The sequence below is a fragment of the Piliocolobus tephrosceles genome, chromosome 13 (assembly GCF_002776525.5).
Source record: "Piliocolobus tephrosceles isolate RC106 chromosome 13, ASM277652v3, whole genome shotgun sequence".
Taxonomy (NCBI): domain Eukaryota; kingdom Metazoa; phylum Chordata; class Mammalia; order Primates; family Cercopithecidae; genus Piliocolobus; species Piliocolobus tephrosceles.
The window spans coordinates 1601177-1617908 of NC_045446.1; the positions used below are offsets into that span (position 1 = coordinate 1601177).

General features: G+C 64.2%; 2 protein-coding genes across 6 annotated transcripts in view; both read left to right on the top strand.

The window, feature by feature from the left end:
* The first annotated feature begins 3359 nt into the window (after window positions 1–3359).
* Window positions 3360–12993, top strand: SYT8 (synaptotagmin 8). 4 transcript variants are annotated; one of them, XM_023183577.2, is made up of 10 exons: window positions 3360–3517; window positions 4431–4600; window positions 10680–10785; window positions 10882–11045; window positions 11448–11546; window positions 11688–11846; window positions 11918–12085; window positions 12227–12332; window positions 12429–12562; window positions 12664–12993. In XM_023183577.2, exons 3-10 carry the CDS (start codon window positions 10692–10694, stop codon window positions 12901–12903), a joined length of 1164 nt encoding a protein of 387 aa, XP_023039345.2. In that variant the 5' UTR covers window positions 3360–3517; window positions 4431–4600; window positions 10680–10691; the 3' UTR covers window positions 12904–12993. The 4 variants fall into 4 exon arrangements, with proteins under 4 accessions (XP_023039345.2, XP_023039342.2, XP_023039343.2 ...); XM_023183574.3 differs by lacking the exons at window positions 3360–3517; window positions 4431–4600 and adding an exon at window positions 10015–10185; XM_023183575.2 differs by lacking the exons at window positions 3360–3517; window positions 4431–4600 and adding an exon at window positions 10126–10203 and having other exon boundaries at window positions 10683–10785.
* A 1459-nt stretch (window positions 12994–14452) lies between these two features.
* Window positions 14453–16732, top strand: part of TNNI2 (troponin I2, fast skeletal type) — a 2909-nt gene continuing 629 nt past the window's right edge. The window contains exons 1-7 of one of the 2 annotated variants that reach the window (XM_023183540.2): window positions 14453–14500; window positions 15118–15147; window positions 15282–15288; window positions 15848–15889; window positions 15973–16101; window positions 16264–16353; window positions 16475–16651. In XM_023183540.2, the coding sequence (XP_023039308.1) occupies window positions 15140–15147; window positions 15282–15288; window positions 15848–15889; window positions 15973–16101; window positions 16264–16353; window positions 16475–16651 (453 nt within the window). In that variant the 5' untranslated portion in view covers window positions 14453–14500; window positions 15118–15139. Of the gene's footprint in view, window positions 14501–14934; window positions 14995–15117; window positions 15148–15281; window positions 15289–15847; window positions 15890–15972; window positions 16102–16263; window positions 16354–16474; window positions 16652–16732 lie in introns of those variants that run through there. The other variant, XM_023183541.2, reaches the window with a different exon arrangement.

Genomic DNA, 16732 nt, shown 5'->3' on the forward strand with positions numbered 1-16732 from the left:
TCAGAAGTGGGAAAGGCAGGACAGCCATGCCCGCTGGCTGGCTGGGACTGGGCAAAGGCTGCCCAGAGGAGGGTGGGCCCAGCCTCCTTCCCATCCTGCTGGATGAGGCCAGATTTGGTTGGCTGGACACTGTGCTGGCCACTGGTGGACCCCATGTGCCCCACTGGGAGCCAAAGGAAGTGGCCAGCGGTTAGGAGCAGAGGTGGAGGCGGTGAGACCTGCAGGCACTGGGCAGCCCGGGCACCCGCCCATGCCCTCGCCTGCCAGCGTCTTCTCACAGAGCTGGGTGGCACCTGACGTCTCTCTGTGTGTGCCTTGGCCAGGAGGCCAGCGCAGGGTGCAGGGAGCCAGTGGCCGCCGGAGAACTAAGATTCGGCCCTTCCAAAGCAGGTTTGTGCAGAGTCTAGACGAGCTCCAGGATGTTTCCACCAAGAAGGCAGCTGCAAGAATCAGGGCGACAGTGGAGATCCCAGAGTCACCTGGGGAGCTGACGTGGAGATAGCGAGCGTGTGTGTGCGTGGGTGAATGTGCACGTTCATTGTGCGCACAGGTGCTTAGCAGTGTGCCCGTGCCCGGTGAGCGTGTGTGTGAGGCTGTGTGGGTCATGCACCCACACTCACAGGCGAGGGCTGGGCTGACACTGCCAGAAAGTGCCTCTTGTCCTCCTCTGTCTGCAAGCTGATGCCCAGTGCCAGGCAGGCCTCTCTGGATCCCGACGTGGGCAGTCTGTGCACCCCTGTTCCCTGATCTTGCCTAGTGCTGGGGAGGCCTCTACAGACCCCCACATGGGCAGTCTGGGCACCCCTGTTCCCTGAAGCATGGGCCTAGGCCTGGTGTTCCCGTGCCATCCCAAGGAAGACGAATCCTGCTGGGCTGCCAACTTCTACAGACCCCGAGATGCTGGGGTGACCTTTGTGCTTCGCGGGGTCTTTTTCTCCTTCTCTCCCAGCCACTCGGATGACTTCAGTGGCGGCTTCTGAGGCCTCAATGTCAAGGACTTAAGGTAACCCTCTGGGTTCTGCTTAGAGCTCGTTTGGGGGCAGAGGAGGGTCCCAGGGCGGAGGGTTGTTCAGAAAAGACCCCAGTTCAGAGGCTTCTGCGCAGACCAGGCCCCCAGGACAGGGACTTTTATCTAGAAAAAGGACCCTTGTGGGGAGGGACCCCGGGAGGAAGGCTCTGAACACTCAGGGGTCCTAGGATGTCCCTCCCGGGGAGGAGGAGGGTCCAGGCCTGCACTGGAGAGGCCGGCGAGAGGCCTGTGTACGGAAGGGGGCGCCCGAACGCCTGCCAGGCTGGCGGGCTCGGCTGGGCTGGGAGGCAGCAGGCGGAGTCTGGCCCGTAGGGCAGGGAGGGAGCAGGGGTCGGGCGGGAGCCGGAGGTCAGGCCACCTCCAGGAGCGGCCAGCAGACAGCAGGGGGAGCTTGGAGCCCAGCTGATCGGGCTCTGCCGGCAACCTCTGCCCCGTGCAGCCCAGGCCTTGCTGCTCTGACCCCTCCGGCAGAGGTGCCCTGTGGAGCCGGTCAGTCTTTCCGGCCAGCAGTCGCCCTTGGGGATGACCACAGGGGAGGCTGAGAAAGGCCCTGAGGGCACCTTGGGGTTGGATCCTGAGCCACCCTCGACACAACTCGGGGGAGCCGGGACTCAACCCCTTGCCCGCTGGCCAGACAGGTGGGGGGCTCCAGTCAGGGCTTGGTCAACAGGGAGCCCCAACCCGCATCACAGATGCACCAAGCCTGCTCGAGGGCAGTGGGGAGAAGAGCGGCCCTCGGGCTGCTGGGTGCTGCAGGCCTGAGACCCTCTGGCTGGAGGCCCCTCTGGAACTGCAGGGAGGAATCTGTGGCCAGGGTGGGGCTGGAGGCTGGAGGTGACCCTGGCTCCTTTCTTCTTCTCTGAGCCCAGCAGCCACTTTCTTGGACTGCTGTGAGTCACACAACCCTTGCCCCAGGTCTGCACGCAGTGACACCTGCACACAGTGACACCTGCACACAGGGCGTTTGTTCCCAGGGGTCCGTGCACGGTGCAGGCAGTGCCCACAGGGCGTTGGTTCAGCCTGGTCAAGGTGTGGGAAAGCCCCCGTTGCACCTGCAAGTCCCCCACCTACTTGAAGGGAGCTCCCGGCGCATCCTCATCCTACCAGGAACCCGGGGGACTCCGAAGGCCAAACCTCTGGCCAGCCCCTGAGCTGGGGGTGGCTGGAGAGTGTGGGGCCCGCAGCAGTGGGAACGGGGCTGGAGTCCTGAGCAAGTGGCAGGGGGCGGGGCAGGGGGCACGCAGCACCAGGACCGGCGGGGGCCCCAGGGCTCTCCAACCTGGGGGTCAACTGGGACTTCCGGGTCCTAAGTGTGGGGACCCCACAGGGTGGGACCCAGTGCCCTCCTTCTATCCAGGGATACAAAGCAACCTGCTCACCACAGAGCCTGAATCGGGCCTCCTCTTCTTCACCAGAAAACCTGGACGGCCCCTCATCCAGCTCCCAGAGAGCCTGGCTGGCCCCTGCATATCCGAGAGTCTGCCTGCTCGTCTCTCCCACGGGGACCCTGGTGGGTAGGACCCAGCTCTCACTCACACAGGGGCTTGGAAAACTGAGGCAGCTCCCAGGTGACCCCAGGAGTCCCCTAGGACAGGAGACGTGGCATGCACACTGCGTCATTCTCTGACCTCCAGGAAGCACACGATCAAGAGACTTGGGAGGCTGAGCCAAGGGCCTTCCCGCAAGGGAGCCAGAGTGGGCGGGGGCGCAGGCTCCAATGGGCTCTCTCCCTGTGCCACAGCCTCACAGCGCCCAGCGTCCCAGCCAGGTTTGGAGCAGGGGGCAGGGGTCTGCAGCCCCCAGAGGTGTCACACCCCTACCGCCTGCCTCTGTCCTCCACTCCTCTGGCCGGGGACCCTGTCCCAGGCTGATGCTGACACATCTGACAGCCAGACCGCCATGTGTCCCAGCCCAGGCAGCCAGTGGGTGGGTGGCCAAGGCAGCCTGGGCAGGAAATGGCAGCGCGGTGGAGGGCCCTGGAACATTCCTCCAGCCTGCGCACTCACTGATCTCTCTGGCAGCCAGTTCAGGACATGCCTCAGTCGGGAACTGGGCTCCCACACCCCAACACCCCCTGGTTTCCAGGACCCTGTGTGTACAGGGAAGGCTTTGAGCACTCGGCTCGAAACTGAGAGTCTCCATTCTCCCCTCGCGCCCCACCTCGGTCAGTCCCTGCGTCTGCCCCCACTCGGTGCTAGTGCCAGCAGTATGAGGGTTTGTGTTGGCTTTTGGCCAAACCCTGGAATGTGCCTGCTGGCTGCACGGCAGCTGTTCTTGGAACCGGGCTACAATGCACAGACTGTCTCGGAGACGTGGGCGGATGGGGTGCAGACTGCCCAGAGCTGCGCGTGAACCCAGGCCCTGAGACAAGGGTGAATGGTCTCACACAGACCGACACACCGGTGAATGGGCTCGGGGCGTCCAAAGATGCAGCAGAACCTGGAACTGGCACTGGGGGCCCTCGACCTGGGATTCGGTCTGTGTGAGGTGCGGGGCACAGGTGGCTGACGGCACACGCTGCTAAGAACCCCTGGTGAATGGGGAGCAGGGCACCCCAACACTCAGACTCGTGGGGACACGTGGTCCAGGTGCTCAGGAGGGGTGTATCAGCGACGGCACCCTGATTCCAGATGGGCATCTACAGTCACAGGCAGAAGGCATGTCGCTGGCTGTGCAGGATCGTGAGGGAACAAGGCACCCCAATTTTAGGGTCAGTGGGGTTCATGTCTCTCAGATGCTTCTGGGATTGTGAGGGCTTCAGGCCTCTAGGAAGGGGCACAGACCCCTGGAGGCTTGGGTGATGAAGCTGAGAATTCGTGAATAGGGCACAGAGGTGTCTGGACAGGGACGAATGTAGCTCCCACGGCCGAGACAGCTGCTAACGAAAGGGCAGCGGGAGTCCAAAGACACAGGGGAACTTGGAACTGGCACCGGGGGCCCTCAACCTGGGACGTGCGTCTACGTTCAAGGCAGGTGGTGGGGGCTAGGCTGCCAAAGACCCTGACAGACGGGATACAAGGCATCAAAGCCCTCAGGCAGCTAGAGAAGAGCGGGGCTCACGGGCTCAGAATGTGGGTGCACGGTCCCCAACGCTGCATGGGGTGAGGTAAGCCGTCACACAGCGAGTTGGGGTGGAGCGTTCAGAGACCCGGAAACCCAGGGCAGAGTGCCCGTTGGGCTGATGGTTGAAGTCCTCACTACTCAGACTGTCGGAGGAGGGGTAGGACACCCGGTCAGCTGCCGGACACTCAGTTAAGGAGGTTCCAGGGCCAAACTGTCTGAGCGACCAGGTCCGGGGGACCTGAGCCTTCACAATAAGAAGGCCCCGTGCAGGGGGACCAGGAGGGAGGGCGTGTGTCCAGACACATGGGTGAATAAGGGCTATGCTCTCTGTCCTCAGGGGACTGGGAGCATCTTTGCAGATGTGTGCAGCGTCACCCACACTCTCAGAGGTTTCCGGACACGCACCACTCAGAAACGCAGGTGAGGAGCACCCGCTGCGTCTACGCTGAGAGCTACAGAACGAGCTGCCAGGCCCTCGGGTGGAAGGAGACAGCCAGGGCTGGCAGGGTCAGATAACCTCACTTCTGACATACAGGGCACCACGACATTCAGAGTCCTGGGGTCCAGGCTGCCCAGATACTCAGGCAAGTGGAGTGTCAGGGCCCCAGTTTCTCCGTCATCCAGGTATTCGAGTGATTGGTGTTCCGGTTCCAGAACTGTCAAGAGGGCAGATGGAGAGAGACTTGCCCAAGCCTCTAAGCCATGGGGTCCAGAGACCCAGACGCTCAGGCTGATGGGGACAGGAACCCACACACTGACACCAATGGGGTACAGGGCTCTAGGTGTTTAGAATAATGGGGTACACGTGTCAAGACGTCAGATGATGGAGGCGGAGGCTCAGCTCTTCGGAGGCACGTTACAGAGCCACGGGAATGAGCAGCTCTCAGACAGGGCAGACACGAGGGCAGAGGGGGTGCACCCAGCAGTGAGGTACGTGGAGCACAGGACGTCCAAAACCACAGGAATGAGGCACCAGGCTCCTGGCCCTGGGCTGGCACCCAGGCTTAAGTATCGTGTGTCATGGGGGGTTCAGACGGTTCCAGAGGTGGGGGCCGCGCTGTCCTGGCACCCTGGTAACAACAGGAGACCGAGAAGGGGCAGTTCACCTGACCCTGGGCACGAGGGAGGGGGCTGCACAGGCACTCAGGTCCCCAGACTGTGTCCCCCAGGCACTCTCAGGCCTGGGGTGTAGAGATTCTGATGCCAGGGTTCCCGGCGAACACAGACCCCCCGCCAGGTAAGGTAAATGGGGTCCACACAAAGCTGTGGGGCATTAGGCCCCAGCCATGAGGTCCCCAAGGCCCTTGGGAGATGAGGTCAATGCGGGGAGGACACGGAGAGCCCCTGTCCTCTGACTCGGCGGCTGCAGTAACAGCCATTTGAGGAGTGGGTTACACGCCCCCAGACTTCCAGGTGACAGGAAGACACCCAGACACTTCAAGACGTGGGGTTTTCATCGCCAAAATCCAGAGGCAAATTCTCAGAGGATAGGAATTGAGCCCATGGATTCAGCACCAGCCATGCTCAGAGGAGTGGGGTGCAGGTCCCAATGCCCAAGATGGAGCAGAGCCTCCCGGAGGCTCGGTGATGGGGTGCAGCCTCCCCGGAGGCTCAGATCATGGCGTGCAGCCTCGCCAGATGCCTGGTTGATGAGGTACAGCCTCCCGGGATGAAGAGGCACAGACAGTATGCATGAAAGGTGAGTGTGGCACATACAAGCTAAGACACAGAGAATGGGCACAGGGCATCCCAAACCACAGAGAACTATGGCAAGCTGAACTCCCCCATCCCCAGCCATCCCAGGCCCCAGTTGATGAGGGTGCCCCAGCCCTGCGGGGCGCAGCGGCTGGGGTCAGAGTGGGCGGGGCAAACACAGGCTCACTCAGCACACTTCTCTTTGTGTGCCAGTGACTTCTGGCTCCCCAGAGCCAGCGTTTGCCTTGCATTCCAACCTCAAGCATTCCCCAGGCGACCTCAGAGGAAGCGTCCCCATCCAGGAGCCCCACCAGGGTCTCCACGAAGCTGCTGGCTGCCAAGCCGCCGTCTGGGGCCTTGGGGCTGGCCTCGGGCTCCAGCTCTGTTTGGTTTTCTCCTTCCTGCCCTGGAACCTCAGACGCCCGTCTGGCCATGAAGGCGCCCACATACTGGAAGGTACAAAGCCCCTACACAGCTGGCTGCAGAGAACTGCCGCGGAGCACGTAGCTCAGCTGTACCCTGGGGCCGGCCTCGAGCCACCCCCTGCACGTGTCCCCTCGCTTGCCTAAAAGCCCCACTAGGGCAGCCTCCGGCCCTTCTCATCCCAGACTGGGTCAGACTAGGAGACAGATCCATGCCCTGTGCAAACACCAGAAGGATGTACACGTCCCCACACGCCCAGGGCCGTCTGTGACCGGAGGGGCCCAGAAGTGCACATGCGTGCCCACACGTCCCCCTGCTGTGGCACAAAAGCATCTCGGGGCCTGGGCTATGTCCTCCATACATGCTGCCTGACCAGCCCCGCAGGGCCGGCCCCGTTGGGACAGGTTTTCCCGTTAAGCATTAACCAGCAGCAGATAAAGGCTCTGAGGAAACGCCCTGGCCTGGAGTGGCCACTCCATGGTAGGCCCAGGTCACGGGTTTGATTAGAGTGACCAGACCAGACTAACCGGCCAGAGCAGAGGGAGGGAAGCTTAGGCTATAGGCCCCGCTTGGGGGTCCAACTGAAGCAAGAGGCACTGAGGTTAGATCGGAGTGAGGACTTCCGGCCACACGCCCAGCGGCCGGCTGATAAGGGGGTTGCTCATTAGGAAACCAAGAACTCAAGGTGTTGGGTTAGTCCAGTAGGAGCCGAAGGCACGGAGGGGAATGGCCTGAGGGTGCCTGGGGCTGGAAGTGGAAGCAGCGGCAGAGCCGAGCAGGCCCACCTGGCTCTCTGTGAGCCCCCTGCCCCACACTGCCCAGGGCAGTCCCGCCCGGCCCCTACCCTCCTCACACTTAGTTCCCCCACGACCCACAGCACCTGAGGTGCCCTCTTCCAAGCCAGGTGGCCTTGCACCTCAGGACCCCTCCCGGCGTGCAGAACCTGCTCCAACCAGGTTCAGCCAGGCCGCCTCCTGCTGCCCCTCACCAAGGCCAGCCTGAAGGGCCCATCACCCCCTCCTGCAAAGCTGCGTTGCGCTCAGGGTGCCCCCAGCCCCAGGAGACCTTTGGAAACAGGCTGGAGCCCAGATGCTCAGCCTTTGCGCCTTGGGGGGACCTTCCTAACGCAGGGAGTTGCCCAGTTCTCACGGGCCAGCAGTTCCGGCCACAAGGTGGGGCTCCTGCAGCCCTGCCCCCCGCACCCCCTCCTCCCCCAGGAGAGAGTTCCCCGTCACCAGAGGCAGTGCTGTCCGAGAGCTGGACCGGCCTCCGGGTGTCTGAGAGGAAGGCCTGGTGGCTGGTGGCCACAGGAAGTGGGTGTCAGGTGAGAGCTTTTACACCTGGGGGGCTGCCAGCCCCAGCACTTGGGGAAATCTTGCTTCTCCAGAGGAAGGGCCCACGGAAAGGTGCTCCCACGGAAGCAGAAAGCATTCCGTGTAGACTCACCGTGGAGGGAAGCATTAGCAAGCCGAATCAGTGCCTGGCCTTGGGCTAACAAGAAGGCTAAAGGAGGGGCTCGCCCCTGTTCCGCCTGGTGGGGGCTGGGGGTCCCAACGGGGCAGGATTTAGCACAAAACCTCATGGCCGGTCTGGGGGTCCTTGGGGTGACCAGGGAGGGCTCCCTGGAAGAGGTGGGCTCACACTGGCCTTGGAGGGTGAGCAGGTTGGGGATGCGGAGGAGTACTCTAGGCAGCTTGGCAGCTGCAGGAGCAGAGCAGCCACCTTCGTGGGGAGAGCGGAGCTGCCTTCCAGAGCTTTAAGGAGCCTCCTGGAGCGGTGGCCAGGCCCGGAGCCAGGGAAGAAGGACCGTCTCCCTTTCCTGGGAAAACGGCGTGAACTCCCAGAGAAGGTTTTCCCAGCAGGGCCACAGGAGATGGACAGCCAAAGCTAGACAACGGGGAGAGCGGCCCCGAGGCTCAGGCAGGGAGGGCCGGGAATTCCCAGATCAGGGCAGGGAGACGAGAGCCCCCAGCGCCCAAAGGGTCTCCAGGGCGCTGTCCCCAGGAGCCGGGAAGGAGGCCGGGTCCCGAGGGGTGGACGGCGCCACCTGGTGGCCACCAGCCTGCTGCACCTGCACCTCCTTCGGGTCCCGGCGGTCCAGAGGGACCCTGCACCTCCCCAGGCCTCGGGACCCTCAGCGTCGGCAGCCAGCGCCCCCAGGGTCCTGGGATACTCCAAGGCAGCTTCTGGGTGGCCCCTGTGCTCCTCGGGGGACAAGGTCACCAGGCTGGCCCAGGAGTGCCGCTGGCCGGCTGCAGCAAATCACTGCAGGGGTGCTCTCACCTCCCCGCCCTGACCGTTCTTAGACTAAAGGAGGGGGAATGCCAGCAAAGCAGGGGCACAGGGGAGGGGTGCACGCACACACACACACGCCTGCACTCACAGATGCAGATTCTGTATTGGCAACTTATCTGGAATCTCAACCATAAAAATCTCCAGTGAAGCTACTTTAATCTCAGCATGTATACAGGCTCTGACATTTCAAAAGGAGAAGTAGCCTTTAAACTCCACGTGGGGAGGAGGCAGTGGCCTGTTTGAATCTGGCTGGCACAGTCCTGCTCCAGGGACCCTGTGAACCCAGCCCATTCCATCAGCCACCAGTAGAGGCGCTCCGCCAGCCACGTGTGGGACGCCCAACCCACCTGGGAGTGTCCCCCAGGGGCCGAGGGGCTGCCGAGGCCAGTACACCCACACTCCATCTGCAGGTGACTCATGCAAGGGGTCCCCCGAACAGGACCAGCTCCGTAATTTGTGCAGTGCAGAATGAAAACGTGCAGCGTCTTGTTCCAAAATTAAGAATTTCAAGATGGCCCCAGCATACACTAAACCAAGCAGGGGCCCCTGTGAGCATGGGGCCCTGTGCACAGGATGCAGCCTGGAAAGCTGGCCCTGACCTCCGCATCTCCTTTTTGTACTATAATCCCTCCACAGTGCCGGCCCCTCTGCTCTGGGGACAGCCTGGGCTTCCAGGGCCATGATGGCCTCCAGAGCCACAAAACTAGAACTCCCAGCCTCGGTCCACTCGCCTGTAAAACACCTGGCCTGCTGACCTCACAGGGACAACATGCGTGTGGGGCTGGAACCTGGACCAGCCCCTCTTTGAGCTGCAGCCGCCTCCTCTGAACACTGGGGGTTTGGGTCCGTTCTGGGAGTGCGTCTGCCTCTCCCAGCCCGCCAAGGAGTGGGGCATTGATGCTGTATGCGTGTGTGCACGCGCGCGCGTGTGTGTGTGTCTGTGTGTGTGTGTCTGGAGTCATGGTGGGGTCCCTTTCTGTCTCCTTGCTCTGCCCCAGACTGGGGGATGCAGAGGTGAGGGTATCTGGCCTGAACAGCTGCTTATTCCCAAAGGGATGGCCCGGACTGGGCCCCTAAGGCCAGGCTGACTTGGACATGGCGAGAAGGGCCCCAGGCTCTTGTGGGCAAAGCAGGGGAGGTGCCGAGGTGGAGGAACAGTCTCCTGGCCGGCTGCTTCTCTCCGGGGTGGGTGGAGTCAGAGAAGAGCTGAGCTGGGGAGTCACCCCGGGCCTGGGGTCACCGTGGGCCCCATGTGGCACCCTGGTTCCCCTGCCTGTAGGTGGGAGGAGCCAGTCTGTCCAGGTGTGCTCCCTCCCCAGGCCTCAGGAAGGCGGGCACAGGGGCCAGCAGCTGCACCCACCCCACCCTCCTTCCCACCCACATGCCGAAGGGTGGCCAGGCAGGCAGGTGGGCGAGTCCAGGCGGCGGCTGAGTCAGTGTGCGAGGAATGTTCTGGCCGCTCCCAGCTGCACCCTGCCCCTACCTGCCCCCACCTCACCTTCGTCCCCAGGCGCTGTGGCCCTGAGCCCCTGCCAGGAATGTACCTTTCGCTGAGGCCTGCTCAGTGAGCTCCCCCAACAGCCAGCCCTGCTCCTCGCCCCACGACCCTGCAGACCCCTCTGGGCCTCCATGTTCCTGGAGGCTGCAGTGAACGTGCTCCACCTGCTTGGCTGGAAACCGTAGTGGCCCCAGCTGTGGTGGGTCCTGGGGTAGGGGCAAGGAACTGATGGGACCGTAGAGATGACACCCCCAGGGATGAGATGGGATCCCCCAGGCAGGGCCCAGGGTCCAGGACCCGGGAGACAGAAGCAGGGAGGGAGAGGCCTCCTGATGGAGGAGGCATCCCACAGTGGGCGCAAGGGCGCTCTGAGGTCCGGTGAAGGCAGGGACTAGGCTGCCCAGGCCCTGCTTGCTTGGCTGGGGCTGGGGGCTGGGGGGAGGTGGCCAGGAGGCTGGGCCTGGGCAGCTAAACTGGAGCTTTGGCTAGGGTCCAGAGCCTCCCTCCCTTCAGCTTCCTGCCGTGCAGAACCCTCACCCCTGGCCACCCTAGGCTGCCTCCTTGCCCAGGCAGACCCAGCACTGGTTGCTGCCAGGCAGATGGGGTAGCGGGCAGGGGTTGGAGGGGCCACCGTCCCAGCTGACCCAGCCTCCCGGGCTGCTTCCTCCAAACCAGCAGGGTGGAAAGATGGGGCACCCACCAGACTCTCCCAGTGCCCTGGCCCCAACTGGCACCACAGCTATACCTGGGCTTATTCCAGACCTCATCGCCGGGACTCCCTGTGAGTTGTGGGACTCCCAAGAGGGGCGTGGGGATAACCCAGCCAAGTGGGGGCTGCAGCTGTCCATGGATGCACTCAGCCCGGCCTCTACCCCAGGGCCCCGCTGGGCTCTCATTGCAGGCGCCCTTGCTGCGGGCGTCCTCGTCGTCTCCTGCCTCCTCTGTGCCGCCTGCTGCTGCTGCCGCCGCCACAGGAAGAAGCCCAGGGACAAGGAGGTGGTGGGTCTGGGCAGTGCCCGTGGCACCACCACCACCCACCTGGTGAGGAGCGGCTTCTTCTCGCTCAGTCCAGAGAGGGCTCGAAATCCAGGTTCCAGAGCCCAGGGCAGCGAGGCGAGTTCAGCCCCAGGGATGGTTTAGTCCCCATAGAGGCAGGGGCGGCGAGGGCCTTCCTGGCAGGGAAAGTGGGTGAACAGAGGTGAGGAGGAGGTCACGCTACAGGGGTTGCTCCACGGGCCCAAGGGAGCCACAGCGGGTTCTTGAGGAAGGCAAGGGATACCACAGACCCCACATTTGAGGTGGGTTTGGCCGGTCTCACACAGTGAAGCCGAGGGTTTGTGCCTGTCGGGTGGCCTGGCCTGTCACGTAGTGCTGCCTGGGAGTCCAGGGCTCTGATGGGGCATGATGCCAGCACCACCTGCCCCTTGTCCCGACTCACTCCAGGTGCAGCCTGATGTGGATAGCCTGCAGTCCAGTCCGGGGGGCGCTCAGCAATGGGGGCGCCTGCAGCTGTCCCTGGAGTATGACTTTGGAAGCCAGGAGGTGAAGGACCCCGCTGCGCAGGAGCAGCGGTTCTGCGAGTTTCCAGAAGGGGGTGATGGGTGAAGTGCAGACCCTGTGCCCTGGGTGGTGGGGAGCTGACAGGGTACGGCCCTTGGCTGAGCCCAACCCCCTGGCTCCCAGATCAGGGTGGGCCTGAGGCAGGCAGCCGACCTGAGGCCCGGGGGCACCGTGGACCCCTATGCGCGGGTCAGCGTCTCCACCCAGTCCGGGCACAGACATGAGACAAAAGTGCACCGAGGCACGCTCTGCCCTGTATTTGACGAGACCTGCTGCTTCCACGTGAGTCAGGGATGGTCGGCTGGGTGGGCCTGGGCTGGGGCAGCAGGGCCTGGCTCACGCCGCTGCCTCAGATCCCGCAGGCGGAGCTGCCAGGGGCCACCCTGCAGGTGCAGCTTTTCAACTTCAAGCGCTTCTCGGGGCATGAGCCCCTGGGTGAGCTCCGCCTGCCACTGGGCACCGTGGATCTACAGCACGTTCTGGAGCACTGGTACCCGCTGGGTCCGCCGGCTGCCACCGAGGTGAGGCACTGATCACCAGGTCACAGCCCCAGGCAGAGCTGGCAGGGGCCCTGAGGCCTGGTGGGCAGCAGCTGCGGGAGCCTGAACCCCAACTCGGCCAGAGTCACCCTCCTGGGCTGAAGCCCCTCTTGCTGCCCGCAGCCCGAGCAGGTGGGAGAGCTGTGCTTCTCTCTCCGGTACGTGCCCAGCTCAGGCCGGCTGACCGTGGTGGTGCTGGAGGCTCGAGGCCTGCGTCCAGGACTGGCAGGTGAGGGTCACACCTGCCCATGCTGGTGTACAAAGCGGGGGCCTGTGCTCAGCCCTGAGCCCCGGGATGCCCCTTCGGCACCTCTTACCCTCCCAGAGCCTTACGTGAAGGTCCAGCTCATGCTGAACCAGAGGAAGTGGAAGAAGAGAAGGACAGCCTCCAGAAAGGGCACGGCTGCCCCCTACTTCAACGAGGCCTTCACCTTCCTGGTGCCCTTCAGTCAGGTCCAGGTGGGTCTCCGGGAGGCAGGGGCAGAGCGGGACCCAGTGCCGGACCACGATGACCACGGTCTTTCTCCTCCAACTCCGACACATGGCCTGTCTCTGCACAGAATGTGGACCTGGTGCTGGCCGTCTGGGACCGTGGCCTGCCGCTCCGGGCTGAGCCTGTGGGCAAGGTGCACCTGGGTGCCCGGGCCTCGGGGCAGCCCCTGCAGCACTGGGCAGACATGCTGGCCCACGCCCGGCGGCCCATTGCCCAGTGGCACCCCCTGCAGCCAGCCAGGGAGGTGGACCGCGTGTTGGCCCTGCAGCCCCGCCTGCACCTGCACCTGCCCTTGCCCCACTCCTGAACGCACCACGTGCCTCGGTCTCCCTGCTGAGCCCAGGCACTTGCCCAGGCCGCCCTGCAGGACCACTGCAATAAACGCCTTCTCCTGCCACTGTGTGTCCGGCTGGAGCCTGGAGGGGATGCAGAAACAGGGCCTGGCTCCACTGGCCAGGGCCCCCCGACAATGACAGGGGAGGGGCTCCTCTCCAGAGTCAGCCAGGCCCTGAGGCCTCTGACTGGTCCCTGCTGGACCCTCGGGTAGGGGTGGGAAACCTGCCCGGGAGCCCCGATCCCCACCCCCGGGCCACGTGGGAAGACCTGGGAGGTGGGGGCCAGAGAGTCAGGACCACATGGGATGGGGCGAGCTAGAGCCAGCGCTGTAGGGACACAGTGGGCAGTGGGGTTTGGGGGCCGGTGAGCGTGGAGGGAGGACCCCCAACACCTCAGAGACCAGCACTGCAGGGCCTTCCCCGCATGAGCAGCAGGGGGCAGCAGATGCCTTCGGAAGCTGCTGGGGCCTTTAGGGGCTCAGTCCTGGCCGGATGCCCCTCCCAGGCCCCACACATCTGGGCTGCCTTAGCGGCTGGAGCCTCCACGCTGCTGTTTCCTCTGATCCTCCCCATGGGGCTGTGAAGCCGGCAGGGCTGGGGCCAAGAGCCCCCACTCCGAGAGGGTGCCAAGTCACGGTCCAGGGGGCCTCTGCAGGGCGGGGGCCTGGGGGCTGGGGGGTGCGAGAGCCTCAGGACCTGAGTAAGAAGGCAATGCCAGGCCTGCCCGGGCAGCCAGGCGGGCCCCAAGCCCCCGCGGGTCAGAGAGGCCCCCAAGGCAGGTGGCGCCACTCCCCTTAGGCTGAAGGATGTGTTCCGAGTCGCCCGGCGAGGGGACAGTTCCGGGAAGGCTGGGAGGGGCCCAGAGGCCCGTGCGGCGTGCCCCTTACTCCTGGTCCCACTCCCCAGGCAGGGAGAGAGCATCATGCAAGGAGGGGGCAGCTCCCCAGCTCTTGGTCCATGTGGCAGAGCCTGGAAGGCCACGTCTGGAGGTCCAGGCCTCACCCCGGGAGCCAGGCTTGCCGAAGGGGCTCAGGCCTGAGCTGAAGTGGGAAACAGCCCATTGCAGGGGCTGAGTGGGGAAGCTGGCCCTGCAGGGAGAGGCCGTGGCTGTCACCCAGCAAGCAGCCAGGTCGGTGGGCTGGACGCTGACCTCGGGCGAGATGGGCTGAGGCGAGGTGTGGATCCTCACAGTGACCCCTCAGCTGACCCAAGCCGTGTGCCCGGCCGAGGCCACAGGCAAAGCCAGGCACACTGTCCTCAGGCTCCTTACAAGAACAGCGGAGGCATCTCCAGCGCGTCACCAAGCCCTAAATAGAGCAGCCCAGCCATGGCATCCCCCACCAAGACTTCTTGGACTGGGCGGCAGCACGCGGCCAGGCCAGGCGGCCGGACAGGTGGGGAGGTCTCTGCGGCTCTCTGCGCCCCCATTGGTCTGAGGAGGACTCCATGCCCTTTCTGAGCAGGGGCCCAGCCTGGGGGAGGCCATTTATACCCCTCCCCCTGGGCCCACCAGCCCAACTCACTGCTGCCGGCCTGACCTCGCTCCCAGCCCTGCTGCCCAGATTCTAGGTGAGGCCCAGCCCGGCCCGCCAAGGCCGGGGCACAGGTTGTGGCTCGAGCTAGTTTGAGGGAGGACTCCCTGAGGCAGGGGTCTGGGGGCCTGGGGGATGCCGCCAGCAGCCCTCTTTGGGGGCCTGCACGGATCCGGGAGTGAGAAGGAGAGGCTTGGGGAGGCAGCTATAGTGCGAGGCAGGTTCTAGACAGGCCCTGACCACCAGGCTTCATCTCTGGGGACCCTGGAAGGAGAGTTTAGGGGTCAAGAAACCCCAGAACTTGAGCCCCCAGGCCAAACTGAGGAGCGATTTCTTCCACGCACTTAGGCCCAAAGCCAAAGACAGAGGGTTAAAAATAACAGCGTCACTCAGGAGGCCACCTGTGCTGGCCCATCCCGCCCTCCCTCGGGGACAGCTGCAGCTCCTCAGGCTATGCCTGGGACATTTTGGGAACACTTTCTCCTCTTACTTCTCACCCTGGGGAATTCCAAGACATTGTCCTTGAAGGAGGTGAGAGTAGGGGGTGGGAGGGAGGGGCTGTCATCGGGAGGCCTGAACCCCTCACCACCTGATGGGCACAGGCATCGCGGCGGCAAGGGCCCGGCCAACACCCCTGCCTTCCTCTCCCCACAGGCTTCAAGCTCAGGACCTCACGATGGGAGAGTAAGTAGCACCCCTATACGGGGACCCTGCCCACCTCCTGCCCTGTCCACCCCATCACACCCTGACCCCACCAGACATGGCCCTAACCTCTGTCTTCTCTCCCCGTCCTGCCTGCGTCCTCTCTCCCTGGACAGTGAGGAGGTAAGTACTTGCTGGGGGCTCAAAGCATGACGAGGAGGGAGCTCCCCCAACTCAGGATAGGTCATCGGTCACAGCCTCGAGGCCCTAAAGCCCAGGGAAGATGGCCCGGCCCTCCCCGCTGGCAAAAGTGCCCCACCCACCCACGAAGACGCTGCTGAAAGAGAGGAAGTGGCTGCCCCGAGCCTTCTGGGGCAGGGGAAGTGCGGCTGTGGCCTGGTCACAGGGGAATCACTTCTTCTTTCTGATTCCTGCACTTCCTGCCCCTGCCTCGCCGGCCAACCTGCCCCCAACTGGCCCTGTGGTCTGGACTCCTCTCCCCCAACCTCCGGCCTCCCAGCACCATGTGCCACCTGGGCAAAGTGTCACACACCACACAGCACCGTGTCCCAGAGCAAGGTCTGGGGCCAGTGAGGCCCAGACTGCCCATGATGGCCTTGGGAGCTCCAGGCTCCGCTGGTCCGTCAGCCGGAGCCCCTGACCTGGCCAGGGAGCCTGCAGAGGGGTGGGGGTGCTCCAGGCCTGGAGGCCCTGACTCAACCCCCTGTCCCCTGCCCTGCAGAAGCGGAACAGGGCCATCACGGCCCGCAGGCAGCACCTGAAGGTAGGTGTGGGCTCCCCGGGGGCCGCCCAGGTGGGTCTGCAGGGGGGCCAGCTGCAGCCCCCTCACCACCTGCCCCGCCGCAGAGCGTGATGCTGCAGATAGCGGCCACAGAGCTGGAGAAGGATAAGAGCCGCCGCGAGGCCGAGAAGCAGAACTACCTGGCAGAGCATTGCCCGCCACTGCACATCCCAGGCTCCATGTCAGAAGTGCAGGTACTGGCCCTTCCCTGGCCGCCTCGCCTCCCCAGCAGCAGGCCTGCCTGCTACCTCAGTTTCCCCACTTGTCAAGAGGTCCAGCGGGGTGGTCAGGGCGGGGGCAGGTGACCATGGCTGCCAAGTGTCAAGACGGTCACCCGCCCCCACGCCCACCCCTAGGAGCTCTGCAAGCAGCTGCACGCCAAGATCGACGCGGCTGAAGAGGAGAAGTACGACATGGAGGTGAAGGTGCAGAAGAGTAGCAAGGAGGTGAGTGGTGGGGGCAGGCTGGCAGCAGGTGGGCAGGCAGTGGCCCAGCAGGCAAGTGGGTGGGCCAGGGAGGCCGAGGCCACCAGGACCTCAGGCTTCCACCCGGCTCTCCTGCCCACAGCTGGAGGACATGAACCAGAAGCTGTTTGATCTGCGGGGCAAGTTCAAGCGGCCCCCGCTGCGGAGGGTGCGCATGTCGGCTGACGCCATGCTCAAGGCCCTGCTGGGCTCCAAGCACAAGGTGTGCATGGACCTGAGGGCCAACCTGAAACAGGTCAAGAAGGAGGACACAGAGAAGGTACGTGCCGCGGGGGGAGCACCACAACACCTGCCCCGTCCCTGGGGAGCACCTCCCACACCTGCCCTGCCAGGGGAGCAC